Below are 26,538 nucleotides of genomic sequence, written 5' to 3' on the forward strand. Positions count from 1 at the left end.
CCTCAGCCTTTCTTCATAGGGCCTGCGCTCCAGACCAGGCAACATACTGGTAAATCCCCTCTGCACCTTTTCCAATGCTTCCACGTCCTTCCTGTAATGGGGCGACCAGAACTGCATGCAATATTCCAAATGAGGCTACACCAGCGTTTTGTACAGTTGCAGCATGAAATCACAGCTCCGGAACTCAATCCCTCTACCAATAAAACCTAACATACCGTAAGCCTTCTTAACAGCAATATCAACCTGGGTGGCAACTTTCAGGGATCTATGTACATGGACACCAAGATCCAAGTTTTAAAAATCTCTGACTCACCGGCTTCCCGATAGGCCCCTGGTCCAAGCTGGGTGTGTTGGTATTACAATTGAGTAAGGTAACTACAAAGACAGGAGACAGGTGCTGGCCAGAGTTTTTTTTTTCCAATTCATTTGTGGAATGTGGGCATCGCTGGCTGGCCAGCATTTTCTGCCCATCCCTAGTTGCCCTTGAGAAGGTGGTGGTGAGCTGCCTTCTTGTACCGCTGCAGTCTTCCTGCCGTTAGTCGACCTAGAATGCTATTCAGGAGGGAATTCCAGGATTTTGACCAAGTGACAGTGAAGGAATGGAAATATATTTCCAAGTCAGGATGGTGAGTGATTTGGAGGGGAACTTGGAGGTGGTGGTGTTCCCATATGTTTGATGCCTTTGTCCTTCTGTATGGAAGTGGTCGTGGGTTTTGAAGGGTGCTGTTGGAGGATCTTTGGCGAATTTCTGCAGTGCATTTTGTGAGTGGACGTGAACTATTTGGATTCTCAGAAGGGCTTTGACAAGAACCAGCATGTTAAACAGGATAAGAGCCCATAGTGTTAGGGTCAATGTGCTGGCATGAATACAGGATTTGCTGACTGGCAGAAAGCAATGGGGAGGGATAAAGGGATCTTTATCAGGATAGCAACTGGCGGCTTGTGCAGTTCTGCAGGAGACCAGAATTTTTCATGCTATCCATTAACAATCTGGGTGAAGGAATATTGTTGCTAGATTTTCAGATGACACAAAAGTATGTGGAGGGACAGGTAGTGTTGAAGAAACAGGCAGGCTGCAGGAGGACTTGGACAAGAAAGTGGGCAAAGAAGTGGCAGATGAGATATGATGTGAAAAAGTATGAGGTAATGCACTTTGGTTGGAAGAATAGAGCAGACTATTTTCTAAACAGGAAAAGACTTCAGAAATCTGAAGCACAAAGGGGCTCCTCCAGCTGCATACTGTGTTATCTCTGACTCCAGCATCGGCAGTCCTTACTATCTCTTAAGGTTAACATGCAGGTTCAATTGTCAATTACAGAAGGCAATTGCAATATTAAGACCATAAGACATAGGAGTGGAAGTAAGGCCATTCAGCCCATTGAGTCCACTCCGCCATTAATCACGGCTGATGGGCATTTCAACTCCACTTCCCTGCACTCTCCCCGTCGCCCTTGATTCCTTGTGAGATCAAGAATTTATCAATCTCCGCCTTAAAGACATTTAATGTCCCGGCCTCTATTGCGCTACGTGGCAATGAATTCCACAGGCCCACCACTCTCTGGCTGAAGAAATGTCTCCTCATTTCTGTTTTAAATTTACCCCCTAATTTCAAGAGAACTAGAATACAAGAGCTGAAATGTACTACTGAGACTGCCTAATGCTCTGGTCAGACTGTGTTTGGAATACTGAGAGCAATTTTGGGCTCTATGTTCAAGGATATACTGGCGTTGGGGTGCATGCAGAGGGGGCTTAGAAGAATGATTCTGGGGATAAAGGTTGTGTCATAGGGGCCATGGTTGAAAACTTTGGTGTGTACTCAACTGAGTTTACAAGGATAATTGGGGAAGTGATTGTAACTTATAGAATATGAGGCTAGAATAGAGTGAATGTAGAGAAGATGTTTCGAGTAGCAGGTGAGACTAGGGCCCAAGATACTTCAAAGTGAAAGGACAACCCATGAAAACTGAGATGAGGAGGAATTTCTTCAGCCAGAGGGTGGTTAATCTGTGATACTCGTTGCTGCAAAGAACTGTGGTGGCCAAGTTAATGAGTCTATTTAAGTCAGAGACAGACAAGTTTCTTGTTTGGGAAAGGTATCAAGGAAGAACACAGGAGAATAGGGGTGAGAAACACATCAGCCATGATTAATTGGCAGGGAATACTTGATGGGCTGAAGGCCATAATTCTGCTCTTATGCCTTATGGTCTAGTCCCTGTCAACGTTTTTTCAGGAATGAAATGGAAAGCCAGCTGGCAATTATTCTATTTTCTGTTCTAATCTGCTAGCTATAGAGAGATGCTCACAGCTGACAAATTCTTTAGTGATTTCAGGTGAATATTGGGTACCTTGGCATCTGTTTTGCAAGCTAAGCAGTCAAACTTTATGCCACCCGTTCGTGCATGCCGTATTCATCAAGTTTCCTTCAATTGCCTTCATGGTCACAACGACTTATCTTCCATCCAATACAGTGAAGGTAGATTTATACCCTAAACACTGAATGCCTTAACTTCTTATACTTTAAATTTGAATATTCTGTGAGTTTGCACACAGAGATTGTTAAATTTGTCACTTACAGGATCAGTTTGATATTCTCGACTGTACAGTTCATGGCAGTTGTTGAAAATATATTCATAGGTTGAATTGAGGCAAGCTTTCACACAGTCCTTCACCACTTGACTGGCTCGTGGTGGGCTCTGCAATTCTTGCACCTAAAAACAGTTCACAGATGCGTTACTATTTGTGTGCCTTCTAATATTGTACACTGGAAATGAATAGCTGTAACAGGTTCAAATAAAATAGGGAGAAAAAGCAAATAAAGACATTGACATTTAACATTTTTAATTAAATTCCTTTCAACCAAAAAAAACAGTAGCAATGAGATAATGAAATATGAATCAAATGACTGTGGGGATCATTTCATGCGGTGCAAGGCACAGCTGTAGCTGTCACATTACTGGACTATAAAGTCATTGTTAGGAAAATACTTGTATTGTGACATTAAAAACTGACTAAGTATAGACTGCAGTGAGACCAACAAAACTTCTTTCTCAAACTGAAACATACTTAGGTGGTTTGATGTGTTGGAAATTAGATAGGATGCCAACATGCAGTTCTTCACAGCACAGAACAAATCTGTCAAAATGCAGATAGAATCAGCATCAGCTACATCTCACATATATCCCAATACTGAAATTAACTTGAATAACCAGCACAACTGTATATAATCTAGGTCAGACTGGGGAAAATCCTAATTAGGTGAGTATTATGCCTTTTTGTGGTCACAGATTAGTTCTCAAAAGAGGAGATGGCCTCAAAGTGTCACAATGATGCCACCCGGAAACTGGAGGAGCAGCACCTCATATTCCACCTCGGGAGCTTACAGTCCAATGGCGTAAGCGTGGTTTTTACCAGTTTCAAAATCTCCCATCCCCAGCCTCATCCCATGTCCAACCCTCCCTCTCACCCTTGCCTCCTTGATCTGACACAACCTGTTCATCTTCTCTCCCACATTCTGCTCCTCCAACCTCATTGGCCAATCTCCACCACCTCCCTGCACTCACCTATCACCATCTCACCTACCCAGCCCCACCCCACGTCTGCCTATTTCTTTCAGAGCTCTCTTCCCCCGCCGAGTCCTGACCCGAAACATCAACTTTCCTGCTCCTCTGATGCTGCCTGGCCTGCTGTGTTCCTCCAGCTCCACACTGTGTTATCTCTGACTCCAGCATCTGAAGTCCTTACTATCTCTGAGGGAGAAAAACGAAATTGTGATTTATTGATTAGACGAATTACCAGAACTACTCTAGACTCATACATGGGTTCACTTATGAGAAAAGGTTGCGTAGGTTTGGCTTCTCTTCTCTGGAACTTGGAAGAGTAAAAGATGGCTTGATTCAGACATATAAAAACCTGAGGGATCTTAGTAGAGTGTGTGTGGGAAGAATTCTTGTCACAGATTACAGAATTTGGGATGTTTAAAAATGAACAGTTGCCCATTTAAGAAAGAGAACACAAAATCTTCCTTTCTCACATAGGATCAAGGATCTTTGGAATGCACTTCCTCAAAAAGGCAGTGGAAGCAGGATCTTTAATTCTTTTGAAGGCAGAAGTAGATAGATTCTCGATAAGAAAGTGGGTGAAAGGTTATTGTGGGTAGGTAGGAATGTGGAGCATTCAAAGCAGGCATGAGGGGCTTTGTGGCCTACTCCTGCTCTTACATATGCTCATATGTAACCGTAGTTTAGGTGAGTTCGATGGAATAAAATAAAGTTCAGGTGGCAACTGGAGAACATTATTTTAACACCTGACAGTCATGATTTAGTCAAAACCTCAACGCCAATACAACTGTCTAAAATTAAGCTAGTGTACCTGGTCAGTGATTGAAATGAACTCTGACTCAGCGGGTCAGTAGTTAGCATTGCTGCCCCAAAGCATTAGGGACCTGGGTTTGATTCCCGTCTCGGGCGAGATTGCACATTCTCCCCATTACTGCATAGGTTTCCTCCGGTTTCCTCCCACTGTCCAAAGCTGAACAGGTTAGGTGGATTGGCCATGCTAAATTGCCATAGTGTTCAGGGATGTGTAGATTAGGTGGCTTACAGGGAAAAGGGGTTGGGATGGGACTGGGTGGGATACTATTCAGACTTGTTGGACCAAAGGGCCTGTTTCCACACTGTAGGGATTCTATGAATCTATGAGAAATACAGTCAGGCCAGATTCCATGACTCAGAAGGAGAGCCCAAAGAGCCATAGGGTTGATGGGTGGAGTAGGGAATTTGGTGGCATCAGTTCCCGGTGGGTCATGAGAGGTAATTTATTCAAAAACTTTTCACAGGATACGGGTGTTGTTGGCCTGGCCAGCATTCATTGCCTATCTCAAACTGACCAGGAGAGGGTGGTAGTGAGATGCCTTCCTGAACAACTGTAAAGATACTGTTTGGAAGGAAAATCCAAGATTTTGACACGGCAACATCAAATGCATGGTGATACAGTTCTAGTCAGGAAGCTGTGATGTTTAGAGAGATGGCAGAGGTTACAGGTTTGAAAGACACTGTTAAAGGAGCCTTGGTGAATCATCCACCCTGACATAATCTGATATACATCTTCTGTTGACAGATCATTCACTGCCTCATAGCATTGGCAATCTATCTGCTTGAAGTGTTCTCATTTCCGAAGGAAGAATAGACCTGTCACTTGGAGATTGCATCCAATGCCGAGAGTCTGATTTTAGAGACAGTGGCAATGTCTGATGAGGTGGGATGAGGAGCCAGTGTTCTCTATCTGCAGAGACTTGGAAGACAACCTCTATGAGGTAAAAATAAATGTGACTTGGCCTTTACAGGTAATTCCCCAGCTGGGATCTCTAGGAAACTAGAGGCTCTAATCCGAGAATAGACTCTTTCAAGCTTGCTTTCCTCTTCTGTCCTCTATGGTTGCGTCGATGCTTAAGATATTACAAGATATCAATCAGTCCACATGCACTGTTATTCCATTTCTTTGTGGGAATTCGCTGGATGCTTTGCCATGGGTTCAGGAGACAGGGTGGTTCTCAGGAGTGGAACTTGGTTAAGCATGATTCTCCAGCAATTGAACTTAAATCTCAGGTTGCCCCTATAGCCAGTCAAAAGTTACAACTGTTAAATCTACCCACCCAACAGAGTCTTTTCCCACTTTGGGTGCTGACTTTTGCCAGCACCTACAAACATGGCTTCTTGGTGAAAAGATACTTTGCAACGCTTTGACAGTGAGGATTAACACATTTGAACCTCTGCAAATGTCTCCCGTTATTCATCCCCCATAACCCTCACCAATTCCTATTGCCTGTTATCTTTGAAATGCTCCTCCCCTTTCCAGTGATCTCATCATTTGACTGATTTTCCTATTATCCCTCTGAGCTCCAAGTCTATATGTTTCAAAGCCAATTCTGACCCCGATCCTTACCATTTTTCAGTTGATCTGCACCCTCATTTTCCATTACACCCTTTATAAGGCCACACACTACCTGCTCATGATTGTGGAACTCTCACTCTACCACTTCTGACTTACTCTTTAACTCTGATGATACTTTCTGACCATGATTAAGATCCCCAGAAACCTGTGACATCACTGACTATCAACTGGACACCCAGCTCTTTCTGACATATCATGCCCAAGCATTAGTCAAAACAACACAATACAGGGCAGGGATAACAAGGTGTAGAGCTGGGTGAACACAGCAGGCCACAGCATCAGAGGAGCAGGAAGGCTGATGTCTCAGGCCTAGACCCTTCTTCAGAAATTTTCAGAATATTAGACCATTAGACCATAAGACATAGGAGTGGAAGTAAGGCCATTTGGCCTATCGAGTCCACTTTGCCATTTAATCATGGCTGATGGGCATTTCAACTCCACTTACCCGCACTCTCCCAGTAGCCCTTAATTCCTTGCGAGATCAAGAAATTATCAATCTCTACCGTGAAGATATTTAACGGCCCAGCCTCTGTTGCGCACCGTGGCAATGAATTCCACAGGCCTATCACTCTCTGGCTGAAGAAATGTCTCCTCATTTCGGTTTTAAATTTACCCGCTCTAATTCTAAGGCTGTTCCCACGGGTCCTAATCTCCCCGCCTAATGGAAACAACTTCCCAGCGTCCACCCTTTCTAAGCCAATCATTATCTTGTAAGTTTCTATTAAATTACCCTCAAGCTTCTAAACTCTAATGAATACAATCCCATGATCCTCAGCCGTTCGTCATAAGTTAGGCCTGCCATTCCAGGGATCATTCGTGTGAATTTCCGCTGGACATGCTCCAGTGCGATTATGTCCTTCCTGAGGTGTGGGGCCCAAAATTGGACACAGTATTCTAAATGGGGCCTAACTAGAGTTTTATAAAGTCTCAGAAGCACATCACTGCTTTTATATTCCAACCCTCTTGAGATAAATGACAACATTACATTCACTTTCATGGACTCAAACTGCAAGTTAACCTTCAGAGAATCCTGGACTAGCATTCCCAGATCCCTTTGTACTTCTGCTTTATGAATTTTCTCACCATTTAGAAAATAGTCCATGCCTGTATTCTTTTTACCAAAATGCAAGACCTCACATTTGCTCACGTTGAATTTCATCAGCCATTTTCTGGACCACTCTCCTAAATCTTTATGCAGCATTCCCACCTCCTCAGTACTACCTGCCTGTCCACCTAACTTCGTATCATTGGCAAACTTCGCCAGAATGCTCCCAGTCCCTTTATCCAGATCATTAATATATAAAGTGAACAGCTACGACTCCAACACTGAACCCTGCGGGACACCACTTGTCATCAGTTGCCATTCCGAAAAACTCTCTTCCTTCTCTCAGACAGCCAATCCTCAATCCAAGCCAGTAGCTCACCTCAAACTCCATGGGTCCTCACCTTACTCAGCAGCCTCCTGTGAGGCACCTTATCAAAGGCCTCTTAGAAGTCTAGATAGATAACATCCACTAGGTTTCCCTGGTCTAACATACTTGTTACCTCGTCAAAGAATTCTAAAAGGTTTTTCAGGCATGACCTCCCCTTACTAAATCCATGCACACTTGTTCTAATCCAATCCTGCACTTCCCAGAATTTAGAAATCTCATCCTTAACAATGGATTCTCGACTTTAACCAACAATTGAGGTTAGGCTGATCGGCCTATAATTTTCCATCTTTTGTCTTGATCCTTTCTTATACAAGGCTGTTACAACAGCGATTTTCCAATTATCTGGGACTTTCCCTGACTCCAGTGACTTTTGAAAGATCACAACCAACGCCTTCGCTACTTCCTCAGCCACATCCCTCAGATCCCGAGGATGTAGTCCATCGGGGCCAGGAGCTTTACCAATTTTTAGACCTTTTAGCTTTTCTAGCACTTGCTCTTTTGTAATGCCTACCATACTCAACTCTGCTCCCAACTCTTCTTAATTGTTGGGATACTACTCATGTCTCCCATCACAAGCCTTCTAGTATCAATTTAGAGAGGCCCAATGTCTACTTTTTCCTCTTGTTTGTTTCTTATATATTGAAAGAAACTTTTACTATCATTTCTAATATTATTGGCTAGCCTACGTTCATATTTGATCCTCTCCTTCCTTATTTCTCTCTTTGCTATCCTCTGTTTCTGTAGCCTTCCCAATTTTCTGATTTCCCAGCTCTCTTGGCCACTTTATAGGCTGTCTCTTTTTCTTTGATATATTTCCTGACTTCCTTTGTCAGCCATGGCTGTCTAATCCCACCGCGGATAATCTTTCTTTTCTTTGGGATGAACCTCTGCGCTGTGTCCTCAACTACACCCAGAAACTCCTGCCATTGTTGCTCCACTGTCTTCCCCGCTAGGCTCTGCTCCCAGTTGATTTTTGTCACTTCCTCTCTCATGCCCCTGTAATTACCTTTATTTAACTGTAACACCATGACATCCGATTTTGCCTTCTCTCTTTCAAACTGCAGACTGAACTCTACCATATTATGATCGTTGCCTCCTAAGGTCTTTTATAAAGTCAGGCTCATTACATAGCACTAAGTCCAGAATAGCCTGCTCCCTTGTGGGGTCCATCACAAGCTGTCCAAAATAGTCATTCTGTAAGCATTCCATGAATTCTCTTTCTTTGGATCCACCAGCAACACTTTTCACCCAGTCCACCTGCATATTGAAGTCCCCTATGATCACCGTGACCTTGCCTTTCTGACATGCCCTATCTATTTCCCGGTGCATCTTGCGCCCCTGGTCCTGACCGCTGTTCGGAGGTCTGTACATAACTCCCATTATGGTCTTTTTTGCCTTTGCAGTTCCTCAACTCCACCCACAGAGACTCCACATCATCTGACCCTATGTCATTCAGTGCCATAGATTTAATTTAATTTTCACCTAACAAGGCAACCCCACGCCCTCTGCCCACCTCCCTGTCTTTTCGATAAGTTGTAAATCCTTGAATGTTTAACTGCCAGTCTTGAACCTCCTGCAACCACGTCTCTGTGATGCCTACATCATTTTCTTCTCGGTCGAGGCCTGAAACGTCAGCCTTCCTGCTGCTGGGCCTGCTGTGTTCATCCAGCTCTACACCTTGTTATCTCAGATTCTCCAGCATCTGCAGTTCTTACTATCTTCAAAACAGGACAGGCACTTGTTACCATGTTAACCCCCTCATCCTTGGACAAACAATGCCCAACCCTTACCCACTGCTCCTTCTTTCGTACTAACTGTCCTTTCTTGTGCTGCCTTTGTTTCACCCAGAACCATAAAGACATCCTGCTTCCCCCCACCCCCATACAGCCTTTGCCCTATTTGGAGAATCTACGCTGCAACTCAATCATTCACATTAATTTAAAACATTACTGTCATGAGGAGAAAGCAGTAAGAATTACTCTGAAGTCCAGTATAAATCTCCCACAACAGGTGCACAGCTCTTATATACACTCAGGATTCCGAAAGCATGTATTTCTGGCTTGAGGAGAATTTAATTAGGATGGGGTATTTAATTTAGACTTTTAATTAGATGCAATTGTATTTTAAACATGCTTCTCGACACCTGCAGTCAGGAATGTTGACTCACCTTTTAAGGTCAAAGAACTTAATTGCAGAGGTTTATCCCACTGTCAGGATTCTCAATTTTGAATTCTCACCCAATTAAGTTTCCCTGCCTGCCACTGTTCACATCTCCTCTGGAACCGGAGATTCCACCCATAATTTAGTAACACTCCAGTTGAATACCTAAATATAGCTGTTAGCAAGTCTTCACATTTAATTGAATGGCAGCTGAGAGCAAACGAAGAAATGAATAATGATATAATCATGCTACAATCTCTGACACAGATACACTACTGTGTGAAGCTTGTGCCAGAATTAAAACAATAATTTACAAACTGTGGCACTGCATGTTCGTGGTGAGCATGCAGATAATAGAAGGAAATGAGACAAGGATTATGACTCATGCTAGGGTATAAATGGAAGGGAAATGAGACAGGGAATAACAGGAGAGAGGGACAAGAAGTGGAAGAGGAGGCACAGGGGAAAAAGAGGATGCTTTTAGATTAGATTAGATTCCCTACAGTGTGGAAACAGGCCCTTCGGCCCAACAGGTCCACACCGCCCCTTGCAGCATCCCACCCAGGCCCATCCCCCTATAACCCACACACACCCCTGAACACTACGGGCAATTTAGGATGGCCAATCCACCTAACCTGCACATCTTTGGACTGTGGGAGGAAACCGGAGCACCCGGAGGAAACCCACGCAGACACGGGGAGAATGTGCAAACTTCACACAGACAGTTATCAGAGGATGGAATCGAACCCGGGTCCCTGGTGCTGTGAGGCTGCAGTGCTAACCACTATGCTACTGTGCCGCCCAAAAATTTAAAAATTTGCAAAATTGGCTACTACTTGTGTCAGCTTAGATACATCTGGGAGTACATATCTGTGTATTCTCTGTTGCCTGGAGTTCTGTGTGCTATGGCGCCAGTCACATTGGAGATGGAAAAGGAGCAGGGTGAGAATAAGTGCAGATCCAGTTGGCAAGGAGGAACCAGAAGGCAGTATGAATCAACAGACCACATCCACTCTGAGGTAGTGCTGGCTCCAAAGTGGCAGTTACAGATCCCAGAGCAGCAACACAGAACCAGATTCTGCTAGCTGTGACCATCAGAATGAGGAATGAAGCTGGCAGATAACTGTAGGCATCATAGATGAACTGAGAAACTATAGTGAGCAGTGCAGGCCAAGCAGCATCAGAGCAGCAAGGAAGCTGACATTTTGGGTCTGGGCCCTTCTTCTCCTCTGATGCTGCTTGGCCTGCTGTGTTCATCCAGCTCTTCAACTCGTTATCTCAGATTGTCCAGCTTTGGCAGTTCCTACTATCCCAGAGCTATCTAAGACCTCTTTTTGCTAAAGCAGAGATGGACAAGCGGCTCTGAATAATATCGGAGACAGTAGGAAGTGCAGATGCTGGAGAATCCGAGATAACAAGGTGTAGAGCTGGATGAACACAGCAGGCCAAGCTGCATCTTAGGAGCAGGAAAGCTGATGTTTTAGGCCTAGGCCCTTCATCAGAAATGGATCAGAGATTTCTGATGAAGGGTCTAGGCCCAAATGTCAGCTTTCCTGCTCCTCAGATGCTGCTTGGCCTGCTGTGTTCATCCAGCTCTACATCTTGTTATCTCTGGCTCTGGATAGTAGTTGATAACAATGAGGTGTGGATAGGTCAGAGTTGAAGGGAAATAAAGCTGGTTTCTGACAGCAGAGGATTGGGGCAGGAGTTCCACAAATGTATCAGAAAATAAATTTAAGAGATTAAGCAGGAGAGATTGATAACATTTTATTAATATCTGGTCATTGGTCAGAGTCAGCAGGCTGATTATGGGAAAATTACAGAAGGAATTCCTAAAAAGGGAGATAGTTATGAAAAAATAACAGCTGTCAATTAAAAATAAAAAAAAGATCATTACCTTCAGGAGGACATTTCCTCCTTTATGAATGTGAATTGACTGTTCAAGTTTGTTCAAAATTGCAGAATACAATGACAGTATAAAGAAATTACCTTCATTCTGAAGAAGGTTATGCTGGTCAGGAGATCTACTGTGGATTTCAAATCTTGCAACCGCTCAGGGCTACTTGCTGGAAAATTGTTCTGTTAAATAAAACAACCTTTCAAATTCTTCAAATGATTTTGAGACTAATAATGCCCAAAATTGAAATGATACTTTTTAAGATACATGTTAATTCTTTTGACAGTGTTCCACAAACCTCAACTTTCAACACATCAGCCAAGATGCATTTTAGATTCTGAACAAATAAGCATGTGTTTGCCTTATGCTAAACAATTTTCTTTATTTACATCGAGATTCAAAACAAAATGCAAAATTTATATCAGCTATAATAATGCCAAGTACACAATATATTCAGAACAGTAGACAGAAAAAAATTGCTTTTCATTGAAATCAACTACTGAATCTTTAATTACACTACAAGCTCAAGATTTTATACAATAGATACAAGTACTTAATTGACATGCAAAGCTCTAATCTATAAGTGTTCATAAGACGTTAAAGTACAGCGTTCTGTACAATATTTAATTTTGTCTAAAATCTACTCAAGGAACAACCACATTAAAATTACTCTTTTGCCTGCATACCACTTGACAGAAAATAAAACATAACTTTTCATACATTTTCACCATAGTAATACACAACAATAAGATAACTCTGAGTAACATTGGACTGGATTAAATTTCCAATTCAAGTTGGGTGGCAAAGCATCAGAAACAACAGGATGAGCTCTAATTCTCTTTCTCTCTAGATTTTACTTTCCTAATGGTGGGGCTGTTTCGAGAGACCCCTTTCCTCAGAACCTCGAGCAAAATCTAAGTTGTGATAAGAAGGTGGATCCTAGTATATTGATCCATTTTGGTTCTTCCTGGCCTTCTTAAGGGTGCTTCCCTGGATTGGCTGATGGAAAGTCGAAGAAGATCCAATGCTGGAGTCATGGCTCCAAAGGCCATAGGGCGAATTGAGTGGCTTAGATAAAGCACCTCTCCCTTCATACCAGTCATAAAGGCTCATGCTGTTAGGCCTTCTCCACAAAGAGATCTCATCTGTCACTTTAAATAACTGTCTGTTTCAGATGTTGCAGTGATACCATGGCAAGGCTCGCTGAGTGTCTGGGATCGGACCTCACATTACAAATAACACCTGACCTCAGAAAATTGATTGGAGATGAGCCAGGGAGAAAAGCAAATCAGAAAGCAATGAAAGGCCTCCCTCTAACAAATAAAACTCTTTGCATGTAAGAACCACAGTGAATGAATCTGGCAGAACTGCAGCCAAACTTAACTATTTTGATTGGACAGACCTAAACAAACAGCTCAATATTGGGAAATACAAGACATCAGTCTATAATGGTACTAAATATTTAATTAATATAACTAACTGTGATAGTTAACTGCAATATTCAATAATATAAACTAGCCATAGAGTCAATACAATACATCAGTTCAACTGGAGGGGTACAATAAATAGTTACAAAGGCAATGATGATATACAGTATCAAACTATATCTTGGCTTTCTGTTTCTCTGTCAGAACGTAGAATAAATACAGGATTTACTAAGAAATCTATTAATTGGTATTTTAGAGATTTATATATATTCAATAGTTAACACCATTTATACTCACCCTATACATGGACAGGTCAATGCGAAGTGAATTGTGTAGTTGATCAAGTAGTTTCACAAATCTTTCTTTCTGATTTGTTCAAATATAAGTAGATAATTAGAATTACCACCTTGTAATCATTAGAAGTTTTCGTATTAAAAGTCTATCAGTTGGTAAGCAGCAGTGAATGAATCAACGGTACAATGTCAGGTATATTGTTTTACGCGATATTGCAATGAACGCAGGCTAAAGGAATAAAAACAGATAATGATTTTAAAATAACCTTGAAACCAAGTTACATAATATGCACAAGTTGCTGAGTTATTCTTAATATTACAGTACTGAAAAACATACAAAGCATATATACTTATTTAGAACACAGACAGCAAACAAAGCAACAAGTGACAATTTGTGGCACTTAGTAATTTCCCAAACAGTGGGCTCTCAATCTCACCCTGACTGTTTTAGAGAACCAGTGTGTGGAAATCAGGAGAGGAACCAAAAGCAAAAGGCAAATATCACCAGGCACTGCTCTCACATACCTGGAATTGGACAATATACTGGACAAAGTTGCCTGTGCAATATTCTCCTCCACCCCCCAAATTGTAAACTGAGTACAACATTGAAAAGAGAGCAGAGTGGAAAGAAAACAGCTGATGAAAAACAGAAATAAAAGTTGTAACATCAAAGCAACTGTATACGGAACATACCCCAAAATTTGATGCAGCAAAGCGATCAGAGGCAGATACATTGGTAGAGGCAGTTGTGTGTGCATAGTATGCATTGATATTGGCTAACAAGGTGCTCATTACTGCTGGCACTCCAGGGCACATGTATTTAGAAGACAAACAAGCAAAATGCCTGCAACAGCAGAAGCATAAAATTCGGTACATAATATACAAAACTCACAACAAAAAAATAGGTTTTAAGTTTACTGCTATTTCTTACAAATATTGCCATCAGAACCTAAAATTGCAACATTAATCATGGAAATAAAGAAACTTCATTTTGAGTTCTAATACATATTTTAAAAATTGTTAGTAACACAAGATCAGTTGGCACTTGAAAAAAAATCAACACCAGGTGAATATTTCTTCAGTACATCAATTCTTTCATCATTTTGATGAAAGATAGCCATTTAGCTCAACATGTGTCATGTTAAAAATATTCAGATTGTTGCTCAGACTGATGTTGAAAACCTTCTTTCAGCAGTTTCCGTTTGAAGTATCTGCAATGTATAGCTTTTCTGTGGTTTCATCAATGAACAAGTCCTTGATATGAACTTCCTTTCCACAGACATGAAACGTGAAAATTGCAGAAAAAGCCTGAAAAATTGAGTTTGTTGTTTCTTCATCCCCATTAAGCCAAAATACTAAGAGTTGTTCTAATCTTACCTCCCTAATGGAAACCAGGTAGGCAGGCAGATAAACTGCCTGACTTACCTGCCAACATCCTAAGCTTTTTACACACTTCCATTTTAAGATGTTGTCTCAGCAGGTGAGAAAGACATCGAATGGGAAATCAGCAGAATCTTTAATTAAATATGTAGATTGTCATAAAATCTGAAGTGTTAACTTAAATAGATAGAAAAACCTTTGTGACCTGCCAGGTTTACCTCGCCAAAGAAGAATGGAGCTAGAAGACTAACATGTTAAATCTTTTAACTTTGCTTTCGTTCTGAGAGAAAGAATGCTTCTTGTGCCCAAGGACAGGTTTAGGTCTCCTTGTCTTAGGTTCTCGATCACTCTTCCAGAATACAACTCCCTGTGATTTTGGTCCATGGGACAACTTCAAGGCTGGAAGAGGTTACCACCTACCTATCTACCCAGTGCCAAACACTACTCTGAGTAAAGGTCAGGATTAATTTCTGTTTTCAGTCTATTATACTTATAAACATGCAAATTATGATATAACTGTTCAACTGCTAAAATTTCATTGAAGCTGAAAGACATCCTAGTCCATTTGTTACACTGTGTGGTCATGAACAGAAATGCTCAGGTTATATTTTACATCTTCCTAAAAATTGTGTTTTAAAACTTACGTCATTGCCTGATAAATGGATTCTATTCCATAACGCATTGCAAACTCATCTACTATTTCTTGTGCAGTCTCATCAAAATAAACCTTCCATGCATCATCACCTTTTGCATCTGGTATTTTCACAACACCACTACTCTGAAGGTCTGTGAGAGAGTGGAAAAGGTTCTGTAAAATATGATGAGAAGCTCAGTATTAAACAACATTCAATAGCACAACAAGTAATACAGAGAATGAAATATTCTTCATTTGTTGATGATATGCTCAGTATTTAGAACAGGTGCGGCATCCAATGAAGTTTTAAGAAGCAATCCGAGTTATTATGATTGTATTGTATTGTTTCTTTGTTCTTCTGTATTCTCTCTTAATTTACATTACTTGGTGAATTGTGTGGTCATTCGAGTAAAGAACACCAGTGACTAGGAATGGAATGTTTCGGATTTAGGTTCCTATGCCCCAATTTTCACTCCAGGGATTGATGTGCAGCTATGGAATAACTCCCGGTTCTGTGAATCCAATCTGCAAATCCAATTTTTGGTCCCAGTTATGGTGTGGTTTGGGAGTTGGTCTGCAGCTCTCAAGATGGGCTGGGTTGAAAGCCTACCATAGGGCATCAGCACTATCTCCAAAAATCAAAATAAAAGAACAAATATTAAATTTTCCCCTTCTGTCATGTCTCAGATTCTCCTCACTTTCCATGCTCAATCCATACCACCTAATACCATCCCCTAAATTGCTCTGCCCAAACCCTATGGCATTCATACCTCCGTGCCAACTTAGTGTCTACTTTTCAACCAACACTGCTTCTCCTTCATCTACCATGCTAACTCATGTCCCACTCTTTGAACGACATGTCTATCCTGGGCTCCTGCAGTGCCACAATGATGCCACCCAAAGGCTGCAGGAACAGCATCTCATATTTCACTTAGGAACCCTGCAGTCCAAGGGTATCAATGTGGACTTCACAAGCTTCAAAATCTCCCCTCCCCCAACTACATTCCAAAACCAGTCCAGATCATCCCCGCCTCCCTAACCATTCCTCCTACCTCAAGCCCCAGTCCAATCTCCCACCTACTAGCCTCATCCTGCCTCCTTGTCCTGTCCATCCTCCCTGGACTGACTTATCCCCTCCCTACCTCCCCACCTACATTCACCTTTTCTGACTCCAACCCCACCTCTTTGATCTGTCTGTCTCCTCTCCACCTATCATCTTTAGCCATCTTCTATCGCCTCCCCCGTCTCCTTATTTATTTCAGAATCCCCCTCCCCTCCCCCATTTCTGAAGAAGAGTCTAGGCCCGAAACATCAGCTTTCCTGCTCCTCTGACGCTGCTTGGCCTGCTGTGTTCATCCAGCTACACACCTTGTAATCTCAGATTCTCCAGCATCGGCAGATCCAACTATCTCTCTTACTAACTACATGTACCCATTTACACAGAGGAGAATAAGTTTCTATTACATAAACTTTCATACTACTCCACCTGTTCCTTTTGTTTTTTTTCTTTTTCCCGCTTTTGTCTTTTCTTTCTTCTTGTTCTCTCTTCCTGGCCTTGGAGCTCCGAGTCCCCGACCTCACAACCACAGAATCCCTCGGCTCGCAGCCTTGGAACTCTTGGCCTCACAACTCCCATCCTCAGCAGATACCTGGCGTGGTGGTCTCCCAGCAGCCCAGCATGGTGGCCTTTGGGTGGTAAGTGGTAGTGTCTCATGGCCTGGCAAGGCACTGTGCAGACTGGAGGCTAGCTGCCAGCATGGACTGTTGTTCTGAACACTTTTTTCTCTATTTTATAATTTATTCCTAAAATCTGCAATGTTTGACATTTTTACTTCTCTATTTTACCAAAAACTGTAACTGAAAAAGCTGTATCTAGGGGCCTTTGTACCTACTATGGCACAGAAAGCAGTGATTTGTACACTTTTCAGTGTACTTATTTGAGCAGCTGTGATAATAAAGCTAATTCTAATTCTAATAAATTACATTCTACTGTGAAAAGCACTCTGACTCATTTAAAACATATATATTTTGACAGTTCTTGAAACTCTCAATGCTACTGGACAGTTCAACTCAGTTTATGTACAGTTTGCACACAATATTCTCCATAGTTTAAAAACCCCAAAGGAAATCTGAACCCACAAATGATATTTGATAGGTTTTGAGAGTATCTGTAGAGGCATATCTTACGTCTCTAAAGGGGTAGCCTGGCTAGCCTAAAAAAAAACACAGGAGAGACTGCTCTTGGCTTATCTAATCTCCATACTGTGGACTCCAGGCACGAGTGATTCTAAAATCTGAATTGAGTGGAGACAGCTGATCATTTAAATGACCAACTACCTCAGGAACTACTCATTTATGAACCACAGCCCACTCTCATCAAAATGTGAAATGGGATCATTGGTTGGACTTAGAATTTTGAATGTCTTTTGATATTTTTCCAACGGGGTCTCCATTGTGGCAAAATTCTTCACCCTCTTGTCAGGAACTGACAATCCCAGATGGCGCCAGAGCGTGGCAACATTTTGTGAGTTGTCTACTGCAGATATTATTCTTACATATCTTATAGTCTTATACCCTCAATTCTAAGTTGATCAGAATTATTCAATCTACTTTCAGGTTTAAAGATCCTACGACTGATGAGACTGGATGACCAACACTGGAACCACAAGCCCAAGGGAACAACTGGCTTCCTGCAAACCTGACCTCTCTGTGGAAACCCAGTACCAAGGCCTGACCAGTGCAGGAATAAGACCTGAACACACAGTGACCAGACATTGAGGAGGCCCAACCAAACCAGCCACAAAACCCTCAGAACACTCAAGGCCATGACTGGTGCCCACGGCCCCTCAGGAGCACATACTTACCTCTTGGAGCAACAGGCATTCTTCACTGATGCCCGAGATCAACTAGGAGCTGCTGTCTATCCAGGAAATATGAGAGATGTTCTGGACTTCAGGTGAGACTGAAACTTTGGGGTTTCAAATCTACCCCCTCCCCAGCATACTCATGGCAAACTGGTCCATATTCAAGAATTCAGCAGCCAACCTAAATGAGTATGTCACTCCAATTACAGACTTTACGAGTAAGTGTGTAGAAGACTGTGCATCAAGCAAGTTAATCTGAATGTTCCCCAACCAGAAGCAATGGATGAACAGGGATATCCAGTCCCTACTGAAGTCCAGTTCTGAGGTGTGGGCAAGCCTGATATACACAGGAAATCCTGGTGCAAACTTTGTAAGGCCAGAGACATCAAGAGGCAATACCAAACTAAGCTTGAGACCCAGACCCAGATACAGACACCAATGGTTTCTGGCAAGCTTTATGCAACCTAACCGCCTACAAAGTGAAGTCGAACAGAATTGTGGGCAACAGTACATTCTCATCTGAGAAGCTCAACGCATTCTACATTTGTTTTAAACAGAAAGTCAGTGAAACAATGTCATCTATCCCAACAGCCTCGGACCGTGGGGTACCTGTGATCATCGCCACATATTTCAGATCAGCCTTCTTGAGATCGAACCCACGGAAAGCAAATGACCCAGATGGAGTCCCTGGCCATGCACTCAGATATTGCATGGACCAACTGACAGGAGTATTCACGGACATATTTAACCTCACCCGCTTCAAGAAGACCACCATCATCTCTATGCCAAAGGAAAATCATGCAGTGTGTTTCAATGACTATCACCCAGTGTCTCTGAACTCCATAATAATGAAGTGCTTTGAGAGGTTAGTCATGGCGCACATCAACTCCAGCTTCCCAGACTGCCTTGATCCTTTGCAAATTCCCTTCCAGTGCACAGGTTCACAGCAGACACCATCTTCCCGGCCCTACACTCATCCCTGGAATACCTAGATAACAGGAATACCTATGTCAGGCTCCTTCGTATTATCTCCAGTGCCACCTTCAATACTATAATTCTGAACAAAGTCATCGCTAAACTCCAAGACCTAGGTCTTGGCTCCCATTTCTGGTGGATTCTCCTGGCCTGTAGACCACAATCAGTAAGAATAGGTGACAATACCTCCTCCACCATAATCCTCTACACTGGCGTCCTGCAAGGCTGCATGCTCAGCCCCCTATTATACTCCTTATACATGCATGACTGGGTCGCCAAATTCTGCCTCAACTTCATTTGCAAGTTTGCTGATGACACCACCACTGGGGTCGGATCTCAAACAATGACGAGACAGAATACAACAAAGAGATTGAGTGCTTAGCAGCAGAGTGTAAAGACAACAATCTCTCCATTATTGTCAGCAAAATGCAGCAGCCGATCATTGACTTCTTGAAGCAGAGTGGAGGGCACGCCACAGTCTGCATCAATTGTGCTGAAGTGGAGATGGTTGAGAGCGTCCAGTCTCTGGGAGTGATAATCACCAATAATCTGTCCTGGTCTACCCCCATTTCAACATGATGGTCAAGAAAGCACAACAATGCCTCTACTTCCTCAGGAGGCTAAGGAAATTCGGCATGTCCACAAGATTTCTTACCAATTTTTATGGATACACCATAGAAAACGTTCTTTCTGGATCCATAACAGTGTGATATGGCAGCTGTTATTCCCAAGACCATAGGAAACTACTGAGAGTTGTGAACACAGCCAAACCAGACTTCCATCCATTGACTTCATCTATACTTCTAGCTGTCTCAGGAAAGTAGCCAACAGAATTGAAGATCCCTCCCACCCTTCCAGCAGGCAGAAGATAAAAAAGTTTGAATACACATCCGAACAGAATCAAGAACCTCTTCACCACTGTCATCAGACTTTTGAATCAACCTCTCAAATGTGAATTCTAATCTCTCTCTCTCTCTCTGTACCTTCTCTATAGCTGTAATATTGTATTCTGTACTCTGTGCTGTTAGCCTAATGCATGTTGTATGGTACAATCTAACTGTATAGCCAACAAAACAACACTTTTCACTGCATCTCAGAACACGTGACAACAATAAATCAAACAATCAGATTAGGTCCAACATGGTGCAATGTGGAATTAAGATTTTCTACTCTGTATTTGAACACAAAATCTGTGTGAATCTTTTAAACATGTTCTCATGTCTCATGCTAGTTGTTTTGTGGGCTTACCTGTTGGAGAATTACAAATTCTAAGTTCTGTACCCGCAAGTCATTGTGGGGCAGGAGAGAGGGAGTGTGCGCAAATGAAAGACAGAATGAGACACAAATACTACTAATTCCATCAATCATAACTGAGGTGAATTCAGATCCCAATATGAAAGATCAATATTTAAATGCAGTGTCTTAATCATACTTTAACTTGAAAAATTAGATTTGACCTTGCAAAATAATTTCATGTCAAATATTATAAAGCATTATCAAGGTCACATCAAATTTATAAAAGACTAGAAAAATAAACACATCAGGTTTTACAAGTTAAATCATAAGTCTAATTTGAAGGCTAAGTTGATAATCAAATTGTTTGTACTTTATTTTCTCAGCTAATTCAATCTTAAACTCTGGATTGGACAATTGACATTCACCATCCAAAACTATGTGTTCATAAGGACTACACATCATTAATCACTTTTCAAAATTAACATTTTATAACAGCTCATTTCCACTCTCATTCAATCATATTTCTCACATCCTAAACTTACTTCATGCAGACAAGTATACTGGATGTGATAGGGGGCAACCTTTTCTTCACCTTTGATTTCAACACTGATTTGCAGTCGAATAGCACCCGAAACTGCAGATTTATCCGTTCTTTTCTCTAAAAAAGGAAACAAATTAAATCAGGGTATTAGCTCCTCATAGGCTTTTGCATTAATGAACAGTTCATTTGACAGGAGGTAACAGCCTCGTGGTATTATCGCTTAAGTGTTAATCCAGAGACCCTGGTAATGTTCCTGGGCCCTGGGCTTGAATCCTGCCAGGGCAGATCAAGGAAGTAGAATTCCTTAAAATTTGGAATTATCAGTCTAATGATTTGCAGAGTTTGACCAAAAATGACAATCATATTCATGTGACAAAAATTAAAATATCAAGTGTCATTTTAGCTGTATAACGGTCAAAACACAACGTTGACACAAAATTAAATCTGGATCAAACCAAGGCACTGATTACTCAATAGCAAATATGGCTTATGATCTTAAAGGTACATGCCTTAAGTTAGCAGCAGAATAATACCTTTAAGTATGGCCTAACACTTCCTGTCTTTATAACTGCAGGATTGGAAATTGAGCATGCTGTATTGTGAGAATTTAATTTCTGCATTTGGCCTTCCCTTATTCATTCTGACCAATTATTTAGATTGAAACAAAAAAAGGAAAACTTATTTGTGTTATTTCGAACATGTCTCTGCTGGAGCCTATTCAAAATTTGTAACACTGCTTCAATTTTCTCACTAAATAGTCCCTTCACCTGCCATGCTCACCACAGAACATACCAAGAAGTCTGCAAAAAATAAATTGCAACTCTCAACTATATACGCCTACTGGTAACTGTTACAACAATTTAGCTGTCTGACTAATGTTGTCCATGGGCGTGCAGTAGTGAAACCAGTCAAACTAATTTGTTTGTCAATAAAATTTAATGAGAATATCATCCAACTGATAAAGTGCAACTTTTTACACAGACACAAAAACAGAAGTTGCTGGAAAAGTTCAGCAGATCTGGCAGCATCTGTGAAGAAACAATCAGAGTTAACGTTTAGGGTCTGGTCACCCTTCCTCAGAAATGGGGAAGCATGATCTCTGTTTTTATCTTCACAGATGCTGCCAGATCTTCTGATCTTTTCCAGTAACTTCTGTTTTTGTGCCTGATATACAGCATCCATAGTTCTTTCGGTTTTTCTTATGGAGACATCCAGATGTTCAGATTCATAAATGTATATTTTAAGATACTTAAAGTCTAACACTAGTCATCTAGATGACTGCAGCAACAAGGAGAGGTGATGGCTGGGAGGTATTATCACTCGAGTGTTAATCCAGAGACCCAGGTGACATTCTGGAAATCTGTGGAATTTGAATGCTGCCATGGCAGATAGTGGAATTTGAACTCAATAAAAACCTGGAATTAACAGTCTAATGATGACCATGAATCCATTGTCAATTGTCAGGAAAGACTCATCTGGCTCACTAATGTCCTTCAGGGCAGGAAACTTGGCCTGGCCTACATATGACTCCAGACCCATAGCAACGCGATGACGCTTAACTGCCCTATGGGCAATAAGGGCAGCTTAGCCAGCAACACCCTGATCCCATGAATGAGTAAAAAGAAAACAACTATCACTTATTAGGCACCATTAACATTTTGAAGCATTCAGAGATGCTTTTAACACAAAAATTTTTAACACAAAGTCCCATAAGGAGAGTTGAGACCAGATGACAATTAAGATGTTTGCTCTCTGGATTCTGGATGGACACAACACATCATAAGCCTCATTTTATAATTCTTTAGTTTAAAGCGGTGATCTCATTTAAATTTATCACTGCAGTGTCACCTGGTGACACAATATCATATTTTTTGACTGATGATTAACAAGTAATTTAAAGTGGTATAAAAACCGAGAACTGCAGATGCTGTAAATCAGGAACAAGAACAAAGTTGCTGGAAAAGCTCAACAGGTCTGGCAACATCTGTGAAGGAAAAAAACAGAATTAATGTTTCGGATCCAATGACCTTCATCAAAACAGGGTATTTAAAGCAGTAAGCAGATTCATGTGCAATTACCGACAGGTAAATCTAAAATGAAATATGCTAATAAAGCAAAATAATTTTCAAATTTTAGTTTTCTAAAAATTAAATGTTTCCATCATTAAAGTAGTGGTTGGCAACATTTTATCATGATTTCCCTTTCCTATTCGTTCTCCATTATTACAGACATAAACGTAAACCTCTATCCAAGCACAGTTCCTCCTCTACTGGGCACAAAACATCCTAATTCTGCATAAAACATATTTTAGATAGCAATACTCCAAAAAAGCATAAGAGCATTGCACTATATATTTTGATATACCTTTGTTGAGGCAATTTGTATTAAATTAAATCTACTACACATGAATAATAAAAAATGTGCATTAACTGACAAAATAGATGAATAATTTGTGATGAACATAATGCAATTAGTTTCAAAAATGAAGGGAAATAGGGAATTGTAGGCAGATATGCTATGAAGTTTAGATTCTTTTGCACATGCATTAATTTACATGAGATGTTGCTGCCTGTTTTGCAGGCACCATGGACAGAAGTTAAAATTATGTCGAGTCCCTGCGAACAAGCCCTCACTCCATGTTGGCTGTGAACCTGTTTTTGCTGTGATAAGTTTCTCTGCATTTATTTATTGCTTGGAAGGGTGTTAATTGGCTTGAAGCAGGATTTTCTCACCTCTCTCTGGTCAGGTGGGTGCACCACTAGGATGGCTAAATCTGTGATTCCAGCCAAAGCATTTCCTGTGGGCCTCTTTGGGGAGATGAGCAGGCACAGCTGGCTTCAGAAGCTGGAGGGTTATAGAAAACTTTGACGGTGAGGTGGACAGCAGGCCTTCAAGACAGGTCCTGAAATTGGTTTGTAAAGGAGTCAAACCCCTCTCAGTCTCCTGTGATCACTCAGCCCATGAAGTTAAAGCTGTCAGGTTTCCCATTTGTATCAGAGATAATGGGAACTGCAGATGCTGGAGAATCTGAGATCACAGTGCGAAAATCGATAAGTCCCTGGGCCGGATGGGATTTATCCTAGGATCCATTGGGAAGCCAGGGAGGAGACTGCCGAGCCTTTGGCATTGATCTTTAACTCGTCATTGTCTACTGGAATAGTGCCAGAAGACTGGAGGATAGCAAATGTGGTTCCCCTGTTCAAGAAGGGGAGTAGAGACAATCCTGGTAATTATAGACCAGTGAACCTTACTTCAGTTGTTGTTAAAGTGTTGGAAAAGGTTATAAGAGATCGGATTTAAAATCATCTAGAAAGGAATAATTTGATTAGGGATAGTCAGCAGAGTTTTGTGAAGGGTAGGTCGTGCCTCACAAACCTTATTGAGTTCTTTGAGAAGGTCACCAAACAATAGATGAGAGTAAACCAGTTGATGTGGTGTATATGGAATTCAGCAAGGCGTTCGATAAGGTTCCCCACAATAGGCTATCGTACAAAATGCGGAGGAATGGGATTGGGGAGATATAGCAGTTTGGATCGGAAATTGGCTTGCTGAAAGAAGACAGAGGGTGGTGGTTGATGGGAAATGTTCATCCTGGAGTCCAGTTACTAGTGATGTACTGCAAGGGTCGGCGTTGGGCCCACTGCCGTTTGTCATTTTTATAAATGACCTGGATGAGGGCATAGAAGGATGGGTTAGTAAATTTGCAGACAACACTAAAGTCGGTTGAGTTGTGGATAGTGACGAAGGATGTTGTAGGTTACAGGCAGACATAGATAAGCTGCAGAGCTGGGCTGAGAGGTGGCAAATGGAGTTTAATGCAGACAAGTGTGAGGTGATGCACTTTGGTAGGAGTAACCCGAATGCAAAGTACTGGGCTAATGATAAGATTCTTAGTAGTGTAGATGAGCAGAGAGATCTCGGTGTCCATGTATACAGATCCTTGAAAGTTGCCACCCAGGTTGACAGGGCTGTTAAGAAGGCATACAGTGTTTTAGCTTTTATTAATGGAGAGATTGAGTTCCGGAACCAAGAGGTTATGCTGCAGCTGTATAAAACTCTGGTGCAGCTGCGCTTGGAGTATTGCGTACAGTTCTGGTCACCGCATTATAAGAAGGATGTGGAAGCTTTGGAAAGGGTCCAGAGGAGATTTACTAGGATGTTGCCTGGTATGGAGGGAAGGTCTTACGAGGAAAGGCTGAGGGACTTGAGGCTGTTTTCATTAGAGAGAAGAAGGTTGAGAGGTGACATAATTGAGACATATAGGATAATCAGAGGGTTAGATAGGGTGAGCCTTTTTCCTAGGATGGTGATAGCGAGCATGAGGGGGCATAGCTTTAAATTGAGGGGTGAAAGACATAGGACAGATGTCAGAGGTAGTTTCTTTACTCAGAGAGTAGTAAGGGTTTGGAACGCTTTGCCTGCAACGGTAGTAGATTCGCCAACTTGAAGTACATTTAAGTCATCATTGGACAAGCATGTGGAGGTACATGGAATAGTGTAGTTTAGATGGGCTTCAGATTGGTATGACGGGTCGGCACAACATCAAGGGCCAAAGGGCCTGTACTGTGCTGTAATGTTTTATGTTCTATATAACCAAGTGTGGAGCTAGATGAACACAGCAGGCTAAGCAGCATCTTAGGAGCACAAAGGCTGACGTTTCGGGCCTCGACCCTTCATCAGACAGGGTCTAGGCCCGAAATGTCACCTTTTGTGCTCCTAAGATGCTGCTTGGCCTGCTGTGCTCATCCAGCTCCACACTTTGTGATTTAGACTTCCCATTTGTCGCTGGCGTCCATTGCATTTCACATAATTTGCAATGAGAAAGGGAGAGATGTTTCTTTAGCCTTGGCATTACATTCAATTTTGTGCCACCTCCCCAATCCTCCCGCAGACTGGTCCCAAAGTAGCACAGAGTTCAGCCCACTGCGCACATGGCCATTTAACCTGTTGCATGTTATAAGCAACTACAGCTCAAAGAATGGGGCATTTGTCAAAATATCTCCAATACACACTGTAGCATCTCATTTTGAGCAACTATATTCTTCACCAAACAAATTATCTGGCATAGCAACACAAGCGACTTACTTACTTGTTTCTTCTTCTGTCTTCTTTAGTTTAAAAAATAAGAGCAACACTTTGGAGAGGCTGAAATCCACCCTCTCCCATCAACTTGTTATTGCAGCTGCCACGCTGAAGACAGATCCCATCAACTCTATCCCCAAAATTAGCGCAAAAGAAGCCACAAGTATTATAACTATTACATTTTTATTTATCAATCTAAAATAAACTCCCTGGAATCAGGCATTAATTGTAAACACAAAAATCATTAAACTATCAAATACAAAAACAAATACAATTTCCCTCAGTTTTTTCAAAGTACAGAAAATATTATTTTTCAGAGGACATGCACTGAACATGCATGAACGTCAATTTAAAAAAACCCATCCATCCCATCTTCAGAACTAAATATTCCTCTCAACCTGGTCATGAACAATTTTATGGTAATCTCCGTTGTGCTTTCAGTCCAGGTTCTACAAACCACTCACACAGAACTGCTAATGACAGAGTTGATATGCTGTTCTGAAGCATGGTCACAAGATCTGAAATGTTGACTCTGCTTTCTCTCCACAGATGCTGCCAGACCTGCTGAGTTATTTATGTTTTGTTTTTGATGTTCTGCCTCCTTTGGTGAATGTCTATAAACACTTAGTCATGTCACTTTTACTCAGACAATCCTTGAAGGGTCTTT

The 26,538-nt window shown here is 41.6% G+C and overlaps 1 protein-coding gene across 13 annotated transcripts in view; it reads right to left on the bottom strand.

The window, feature by feature from the left end:
• Window positions 1–26,538, bottom strand: part of LOC125453124 (protein unc-13 homolog B) — a 495,854-nt gene that overhangs the window by 114,663 nt on the left and 354,653 nt on the right. For all 13 annotated transcript variants that reach the window (XM_059648673.1, XM_059648694.1, XM_059648669.1 and 10 more), the window contains 6 exons: window positions 20,791–20,906; window positions 15,184–15,347; window positions 13,853–14,003; window positions 13,164–13,232; window positions 11,532–11,621; window positions 2,574–2,708 (listed from right to left, as the gene is read on the bottom strand). In XM_059648673.1, the coding sequence (XP_059504656.1) occupies window positions 2,574–2,708; window positions 11,532–11,621; window positions 13,164–13,232; window positions 13,853–14,003; window positions 15,184–15,347; window positions 20,791–20,906 (725 nt within the window). The remainder of the gene's footprint in view (window positions 1–2,573; window positions 2,709–11,531; window positions 11,622–13,163; window positions 13,233–13,852; window positions 14,004–15,183; window positions 15,348–20,790; window positions 20,907–26,538) is intronic.

Source organism: Stegostoma tigrinum, chromosome 1, assembly GCF_030684315.1.
Source record: "Stegostoma tigrinum isolate sSteTig4 chromosome 1, sSteTig4.hap1, whole genome shotgun sequence".
In the NCBI taxonomy this organism is placed as follows: Eukaryota; Metazoa; Chordata; class Chondrichthyes; order Orectolobiformes; family Stegostomatidae; genus Stegostoma; species Stegostoma tigrinum.